Source organism: Myotis lucifugus, unplaced genomic scaffold, assembly GCF_000147115.1.
Source record: "Myotis lucifugus unplaced genomic scaffold, Myoluc2.0 scaffold_40, whole genome shotgun sequence".
Taxonomy (NCBI): domain Eukaryota; kingdom Metazoa; phylum Chordata; class Mammalia; order Chiroptera; family Vespertilionidae; genus Myotis; species Myotis lucifugus.
This window is the reverse complement of record NW_005871088.1, coordinates 539,073-548,232: the sequence shown is the minus strand read 5'-3', so window position 1 is coordinate 548,232 and position 9,160 is coordinate 539,073. Positions and strand designations below refer to the sequence as shown.

At 51.2% G+C, this 9,160-nt stretch overlaps 1 protein-coding gene across 2 annotated transcripts; it reads left to right on the top strand.

The window, feature by feature from the left end:
- Positions 1-302: 302 nt before the first annotated feature.
- On the top strand, positions 303-6,204 carry TMEM187 (transmembrane protein 187). 2 transcript variants are annotated; one of them, XM_006087671.3, is made up of 2 exons: positions 303-439; positions 4,913-6,204. In XM_006087671.3, the coding sequence occupies exon 2, from the start codon at positions 5,159-5,161 to the stop codon at positions 5,957-5,959; it is 801 nt and encodes a 266-aa protein (XP_006087733.1). In that variant the 5' UTR covers positions 303-439; positions 4,913-5,158; the 3' UTR covers positions 5,960-6,204. The 2 variants fall into 2 exon arrangements, with proteins under 2 accessions (XP_006087733.1, XP_014310368.1); XM_014454882.2 differs by lacking the exon at positions 303-439 and adding an exon at positions 4,514-4,735.
- Positions 6,205-9,160: the final 2,956 nt, after the last annotated feature.

The window sequence follows — 9,160 nt, the reverse complement described above, 5'->3', positions numbered from 1 at the left end:
GAGAGTGGGCGGTGACGCAGCCGGCTCCCAGGCTCCCAGGCCCGCCAGCTCCGCCCCCAGGAGCCGCCGCCGCTGCCGCTCGCTCCCCAACTAAATGAGCCGGGCCGCGCGCCAGGGCGCCGCTGCGCGCTGAGCAGCTCCCGGCCCAGCCGGCTGCAGGGCGGGCAGCCTGGCTGGCGGCGTTCGAGCCGAACGAGCGGGAGGGCGGGCGGGCGCGGGAGAGCTCAGTGCAGCCTCGCGTCACCTCGCGTCACCCCGCCCCGCCTGCTTCCCAGAGCGCCGCGCCCCGCCCCGCGCGCAGGCGCAAGCCCGCTTTTCGGGTCCGCCCTTTTTTTGAGATTTGAATTTCCCCCAGCAAAGTGAGGGAGACAAAGTACCCGGATGGTGATCGCTGGCCTTTTCGCGCCAGTACTGTGAGTTCTCACCACAACCTTGAGAGGTGGGTACTGACGTCGCCCCCCGGGTTCCAAATCCGTTACAAATCTTGCAAGAGGCCGCCTGGGTGTTGCACTGTCATGCTCACTGCTAGACTCAGGCTGTAGTGCAGGGGTCCTGCACAGGTGTCTGGGAACTTGCAGTGACAATAGATGATTTTTTCCACTTTCATCTTTATTTCCTCTTTATTTTCACCAGCCTCTAGCCGAAATTTGGCCTTTCCCGCAATTATGAATATAGGCCGCAGAGCATAAGAGCATTAGGCAGGTGACTGTCACCAATGAAAATGACAGAGCAGTCATTTCATATCTCATAGCTTTTGTTGTAGATATCCTGAAATTAAATGACAAGACATACTGGCAGGCAGAATAACTACTTTGAAATTACTGTAGTTATTCAATCTGCCTGGAGATCCTGGAATTTAACCTATTGGTAAAGAAGGACCCTATCTCACATTTTCAAAAATATTTTAGTGATTGTCTTTTAACATTCATTTTTTGTCCTAATCCTGTTTTTCTTTATACATTTGGAAGCATTTGTTTGAGAAAGGCCAAAGAGGCCTCACCTGTGTGGCGGTGCTACCAACTGCCCTAAATGACCTTGGCCATTCACCTCCCCTCTGGGGCCCTGAGTCCCTCCCCTGTGAAATAAGGAAGCCGAGCTGCTGGTTCCCAGGGGCCCTGCCCACACTCAGCGATTCTCTCCCCAGAGTTCAGGAAGCCCTGTGGTTGCTCCAGGCTCCTTGGGCCTTCTGGTGGTTCAGAGGGATCTCACCTTTTTTGGGGGTGTCCCACATTGCAGCCCTCGGGCTGGCGTCACCTTATCTGCAGAAAGGCAGCAAGGGTGATTAGGGTAGTCAGGAGCACAGGCAGCAGTTGTCAAATGCTACAGGCCAAAGAAGCCATCACTGAGACAGGTGATAGTTAGTGGCTTCTACTTAAATGCATATCACCCCAGGAAGCAGGAGAATGAATCTAAGGAACACGTGTTAGCCCCTTAGCCAGGAGATTGTCATGCTTTGCAGGACCCCCCAGAAGACCCCCAGAACAGGGAGCCGATGCTGGGGATCCTTCAGCCTTTGTGTGCCAGGCCCTGGGGGAATCTGTGAAGAACTGAGTGTCCTGTCACAAGGGTCATGGCAGTTGGAGGGTACAGAGAAGCTGGGCCATAACGCACCCAGCAGTGGTCTTCCTGATGGACTTGGGAATTTGGTTTGATGACATGTCACTTTCAGCTTGCACAAGGACTCAGGTGGACTCTGCCAGGTTGGCCCGAGAGAAGTCACTTTCCACCTCCTTCCTGGACCTCCTTCTCTATCAAATTGACAGTGTTTGACTCCTGTCCCTGGCTCTCCTCCATGCTGGCTGGCAGACAGGACGGTCAGGCTAGTTCGCGCTACATGGGGCCCTTAAGGCCTGACACTTCACACCAGGGAGCCAGGCCCCAGATGGGTGCAGGGAGGGACTTAGCTCCCGTCCCAGCCAGAATCGGGAGTGCTGAATGAAGAAGTGCCTGAGCCCGGCCGGTGTGGCTCAGTGGTTGAACGTTGACCTATCAGGGTTCGATTCCTGGTGAGGATACATGCCCAGGTTGCAGGCTCGATCTCCAGTGGGGGGTGTGCAAGGGGCAGCTGATTGATGATTCTCTCTCATCACTGATGTTTCCCTCTCTCTCTCCCTCTTCCTCCCTCTCTGAAATCAATAGATATATACTTTTTAAAAAAAGAAGTGCCTGAGCGAAGTTGGGGGTGTGAGCAGGCCAGGTGAGGTGCAGGAGGGAAGGAGCACCAGTCTCGTTCCAGCTGCAGGACAGACTGGGCCTAGAAAGCTCTCAGGGCTACATGGGGATGGCATTCTGATGTCTGGCCAAGACATTGGGTTGGGATTGTATGTGGAGTGATGAGCCAGGCACTGAAGGGTGTTGAGCAGGGGCTGACATGATCCGATTCAGGGGTATTTGAGGAAGATGCTGGGGACTGCTGTATGCAGACCACGTTAGTAGCCACCATCCTAAAAGTGGGAATCCCAGGGCAGGGGTGTCCAGGAGGCTCCTTAGCCAACAGTGCCACATGCTGAGATGGAGACTTGTGGTCCGCCAGGAGATGCAGAGTGAGGGTGAGGGCTTCCATTCACTTGTGGAAATGCTAGGCCGCATGGTCCTCCTTCAGAGAAGATCCCCAAGGCAGGACAAACAGGAGCAAGAAAGCTCAGCATGAGGCCCCCCAGGTCCCTCCCCAGAGCATGCAGGTGGGCCCCCCGGCCTGGCTGAGAAGTGAAGTGGCAAATAGGACCAATGAAAGAGTAAGGGGGAAAAGGAAAGGTGCTGGCTTGGTGCTTGAATTGAACTGAAATTGAGTGGGTCTTCACTAAGCACCGAAGAGAGAGCAAAGAATCAGCCCCTGTCCTACCCTTTCAGGGCCTAAACTGCAGGAAGGAGGATATATATTGTATCTGAAAAATAAATGGTGCTAAGCGGTCTGCATATATAACAACTCGCCTAATTTACACAAGGACTCTGCGGAGGTACTGGTACAGCCATGGGCAAACTACGGCCCGCGGGAGGACCAGAATGGTTAAGGAAAAAAAAAAAAAAAAAGACTGTACCCTTTTATGTAATGATGTTTACTTTGAATTTATATTAGTTCACACAAACACTCCATCCATGCTTTTGTTCCGGCCCTCCGGTCCAGTTTAAGAACCCATTGTGGCCCTCGAGTCAAAAAGTTTGCCCACCCCTGTACTGGTAGCATCCCCATTCTACAGGTATGCAAACTGAGGACCAGAATGGTTAAGGCCCAAGGTCACACACACAGTTAGCAGGTGGGGGATACAGACCTCTTTTCCATGCCTGTCTGCCTGCCTGTCTGCTGTCTTGGCTTTGAGTCATTTTTAGAGCACTGAACCTCTTCTTTCTTCCTTAATACATTTTTAGGCTACTAGGCCAATTCACCCGCAGCTGGCCCCAAAGCAGTTGACAGTCAATGAAAAGTCCACATTGTTTTTAAATTGTTTGCCTGCTAGCCCTCACCAAGGAGCTCAGTTGGTTAGAGCATCTTCCCCGTATGCTGAGGTTGAGGATTGGATCTTAGGATACACAAGAACCAACCAATGGGGAAGCAGGGGCAGGCTGAAGGGGACCAATGGGGGGGGGGCAGAGGGGGACATATTTAATACTTTCAACAATAAAGGTTTTTTAAAAGGAAAAAAAGAATCAACCAATGGCCTGACAGGCGTGGCTCCATGGTTGAATGTCAACCTATGAATCAGGATGTCACAGTTCGATTCCCAGTCAGGACACATGCCCGAGTTGTGGGCTTGATCCCCAGTGGTGGACATGCAGGAGGGAGCCTATCAATGATTCTGTCTTGTCATTGATGTTTCTATCTCTCTCCCTCTTCCTTCCTCTCTGAAATCAATAAAAATATATATTTTTTAAAAACAACCAATGAATGCATAAATAAGTGGAACAACAAATCAATGTTTCTCTCTCCCTTCCTCTCTCTAAAATCAATAAAAAATCAGTAAATAAATTATTTGCCTCTGTGATTGCAGGAAATGGAAAGTTGTATTGTGGGACAAGGAAAGAGGGTGATTTGTGGGCGAGTATAGCAACTCTGGGGAGGGCAGAAAGGTGAGCCAGGGTAGCAGGCCTGGAGGAGATATCCCTGTGCTGCCTGGCCTCACACCCAAGAAACAGAGGAGGCATGCTCATACTCGCCGCCTGCCTCCTCCAGCACCACACCATCTTGCCTGGGATTCCAGAGCTTAGACCACAGCTAATGGTCTCTTGTTCAGCTGGGTATTTGGCTAAAAGGGTTTGGGGGCTAGCCTGGAAACTTCCATATATATAACGTCTCGGAAGTGGGAAAACCCATTCTGAGTTGTAAGAACAGATCTAGGGATGTTGGTGTCTCTAAATACAGTGGCTCTAAGGGAACTAGGGCAAGGAGCAGGATTTTTTTAAAAAATATATTTTTATTGGTTTCAGAGAGGAAGGGAGAGGGAGAGAGAGAGAGAGAACCATCAATGATGAGAGAGAATCATTGATTAGCTGCCTCCTGCACGCCCCCTACTGGGGATCAAGCCCACAACCCGGGCATGTGCCCTTGACCGGAATCGAACCTGGGATCCTTCAGTCCATAGGCCGACACTCTATCCACTGAGCCAAACCAGCTAGGGCAGGAGCAGGATTTTTATAGTCCACAGATGAGAGAAGAACAGCATAGTTGTCAAGAGGCACAAAATGCCTTGGCAAAAGAAGATTCTAGAAGCCATGTGTAAGAAGGTGACATACTAGTACTGTAAGTATCATTTTCACTTTTACTTGTTTTATGGTGTGTGTGTATGTGTGTTTTTTGTGTTTGTTTTTTTTTTTCTAATGAAAACTGTTGGTGGATCCTGAGGCTGAGAGTCGGCAAGATGGAGGCTCTTCTTTGGATGGTTTTCTTTCTAACCACACTCTTTTTCTAACCACAAAGGAAAAAGGCAGAACGGTCCTCCGCGTGTGCCAGCCAATCAGCGGGACCCCCGCCTCCCCCGGCCTGCCACCGCCACTCCAGGGCAAGGTTGTAGCATCTGCGTCGGAAATCACGGGACGTCTTCCTGCTGGCTCAGCTGGGAGGCCCAGGAGTATTTTGCAAAAGCTGTTTATCTGAATTCTGAAAGGACAGTGAAGGCTGCCACTCTCTGAAGCTCTCTGCCCCAAGTCACAACTAGGCTTCCAGATGAATCCCAAGTCAGAGCAGGCCCTCTGCCACGTGGCCGTGGCCAGCTGCCTCTGCGTGGCCACCGTCTACATGGGCGTTTTTGAAAGCGTCTTTGTGGAAGTGGGCTATGAGCACTATGCAGAAGCCCCGGTAGCCGGCCTCCCCGCCTTCCTAGCCATGCCCTTCAACTCGCTCATTAACGTGGCCTACGTGCTCCTGGGAGTGCACTGGCTACGGAGAAATGTCAGTGCCCTGGGGCACCCCAGTGAGGTGCAGCGGGCTCGTTACCTGAAGGATGTCTTCGCGGGCATGGCTATGGTCTACGGCCCCGTGCAGTGGCTGCGGATTGGGCTGCAGACGCACCCGGCTGCTGTGCTGGACCAGTGGTTCACCTTGCCCATCTTTGCGTGGCCCGTGGCGTGGTGCCTCTACCTAGACAGGGGCTGGGAGCCCGGCCTGCTCCTCGCCATCGAGTGCCTCTCGCTGTCCAGTTATGGCCTTGCTCTGCTGCATCCCCGTGGGTTTGAGGTCGCCCTGGGTGTGCACATTGCTGCTGCCATGAGCCAGGCCCTGCGTGTCCACAGGCGCCACGGCAGCAGGTGCTCAGGGGTGTACTTGGTTCTGGGAGTGCTCTCCTGCCTGGGCTTTGTGGTCCTCAAGCTGTGTGACCATCAACTGGCCCGGTGGCATCTCTTCCAGCGGCTCACAGGCCATTTCTGGTCCAAAGTCTGTGATGTGCTTCAGTTCCACTTTGCATTCTTATTTCTGACCAATTTAAACACTTGCCGGCGACTCCCTCCTGAGGGGAAGATACAGTAAAGTGTGGAAAGAGGCTACGGACAGCCGCTGGCCCCAATGTCAGAATGGATGATCAGATGACATTTTGTCTTCAGTATTAAATTTCCTGGGCATGATAAGATATGATTATTACATGGGAGAATGTCCTTTCCTTCGAAGTTATGGGCTTCAATATTTAGGCGTGAAATGTTATTCCCTATTGCACTATCCTTGTAACTGCTCTGTAATTTGAAATTGTTCAAAATAAAATGTTGGGCACCCAGCCAGTGTGGCTCAGTGGTTGAGTGTTGACCTATGAACCAGGAGGTCACGGTTTGATTCCCGGTCAGGGCGCATGCCCGGGTTTCGGGCTCGATCCCCAGTGTGGGGCGTGCAGAAGGCAGCTGATCAATGATTCTCTCATCATTGATGTTTCTATCTCTTTTTCTATCTCTTTCTCCCCCTCCCTTCCTCTCTGATATGAATAAAAATATATTTAAAAAATAAAATAGCCCTAGCTGGTTTGGCTCAGTGGATAGAGCGTCTGCCTGTGGACTGAAGGGTCCCAGGTTCAATTCTGGTCAAGGGCACATGCCCCGGTTGTGGGCTCAATCCCCAGTAGGGGGCATGCAGGAGGCAGCCGATCATTGATTCTCTCTCATCATTGATGTTTCTATCTCTCCCTCTCCCTTGCTCTCTGATACCAATAAACATATATTTTAAAATTAAAAAATAAAATAGATAAATAAAATGTTGTGGATAATGACCCCCAAGAAATTCCTGATGCTTGCATTTGGAGAGAATGGTTGTTTGCAATGACTTCAGGATGTGGGTTACAGTGTGGGCTGGTGACAGTGGGGTAGGGTAGGCCAGGCAGCGGAGTTACCCGAGAGTGTCCCCAAGAGGTGAGGGTCAGGGAGAGTGAGTCACATGAAATACATGCCCAGCAGATTGATAGGGAAATCAGAAGGCCAGAGCACTAACTCACTGTGACATCTTAACTGCCAAGCTAACAGCAGGTCACATGGAAGCCACGTTACTCCGTAGCTTTTGTGGAACAAGGCAGGGTGCGGTGTGTTTAGATGAGGAAACACACAAATGTTAAAAGTGGAATTCTCAACAGAATGTTGCTTGGTGGGTCCACCCTCAGCCAGGGTGTGTCTTAGATGTCCTGAGAGCAGCGATTTTCAACCTTTTTCATCTCATGACATACATAAAGTAATTACTAAAAATCAGCACACCCCAAAATATATATATTTTTTGCCAATTTGACAAAATAGGTAGAATTTTTGATTCATTCACACCGGGCAGCTATTGTAGTGGCTGTTGTCATTTTTTAACTTGACAATGTAAGGGAAAAGCGGTCAGTGCCTCTGACAAAATAGTTTTAAAAATTATTACGGGCCCTAACCAGTTTGGCTCAGTGGATAGAGCGTCGGCCTGCGGACTGAAGGGTCCCAGGTTCGATTCCGGTCAAGGGCATGTACCTTGGTTGCGGGCACATCCCCAATAGGGGTGTGCAGGAGGCAGCTGATCGATGTTTCTCTCTCATCAATGTTTCTAACTCTCTATCCTTCTCCCTTCCTCTCTGTAAGAAAATCAATAAAATATATTTAAAAAAATTATTACGGGCCCAGCCGGCATGGCTCAGTGGTTGAACATCACCCTATGAACCAGGAGGTCACAAGTCAATTCCAGGTCAGGGCACATGCCCGGGTTGCAGGCTCGATCCCCAGTGTGAGGTGAGCAGGAGGCAGCTGATCCATGATTCTCTCTCATCATTGATGTTTCTATCTCTCCCTTTCCCTTCCTCTCTGAAGTCAATCAAAATATATTTTTTAAAAAGGTGAGGGCAGAGAAAGGATGCCCTGTCCCTGCCAAATGGCATCTCAGGACTGGTCATCCATGTGCTATTAGCTCAGTGCTCCCTGAGGCTTCTCTCCCTAGAGCCCCTCAGGTTGGCATGCGGACTGTTGCTATGACTACCGAGATGCTTTTGAAACTGAGTACTTGGGCCCGATGATCTCTCCTCGCTGGGCACATCTAAAACGGGTGGTGGGTCTCAACCAAGCTGTCACCTGAAAGAACCCAGCAGGTGCGAGCCTATGAGGGCTGCCTCTGCTTGGGTGCCAGCCAACCAGCCTCCACCCCACCCCAAAGGCCTGGGCAAATGGTCGGCCCGGCGCAGGACTTGGGAGCCCCAAGGCAAGGCATGCCAGCAGGTGAAGAGCAGGGGCAGCATTTGTTTGGGGAAACAGCCTTATTCCATTACAGTTGTCTCGAAAGCTCTCTGTGCCCTAGAAGAGGAAAAAGATCGTGGGCGTCTCCAGAGAGGTTGCCCTTATCTCAAAGAGGCCAGAGGGAGGGAGAGAGGATGTGCTTCCTTGGGTGGCTCAGTTAGAGATGAGGGTGGAGGAATGATGGGGGCGGGCTGTTCACCTAGCATCTGGGGGATTTCCCTCCTTTTGCTATTTCTCTCTCCGTCGCTGTTTCCTTGACTGGCAGAGTGGATCCACTGAGAATTGTTGGGACTTTGCAGCATAGTGTTGCTCATTCCACACGTTTGAAGCACAAGCACCAATGACTTCTTTTATTTCTACCAATACTTAATAAATGACCCTGAGAACCTCCTGGTTTTCATTCCACGCCTGTGTCAGGCTGGGTCCCCACAGGAAACAGGTGGTAGGCTCAGATTAGGGTGATCGAGGACGGTTTCAGGGAGAACTAGAGCACCACTGTGCCAGGGCGGGGCTGGGGGTGGGGGTGGGGGTGGGGGAGCCGCGGCGGGACTTCACCACTCGGCCTGGAGAGAACCCGGGGAAGGTGCCCTCCACCCAAAGGTCTTGCGGAAGAGACACCTGGAGCAGGCCGAGACCTCCAGAGGCCCAGCCCACTCTCCTGCAGGGGGCTCCCATCCAAGGTTGTCAGATGAAATGCAGGACGATGAATAATGTTCTAGTACCAGTATGTCTAAAATATCACATGAGCCCTAGCCGGTTTGGCTAAGTGGATAGAGTGTCAGCCTGCAGACTGAAGGTTCAGTTCTGGTCAAAGCCACATGCCTGGGTTGCGGGCTTGATCCCCAGTGTGGGGTGTGCAGGAGGCAGCCGATCAATGATTCTCTCTCATCATTGGTGTTTCTATTTTCCTCTCCCTTCCTCCCTGAAATCAATAAGAAAATATATATGTATAAAAAAACACACAAAATATCACATGAGATGCCCTGGCCGGTTTGGCTCAGTG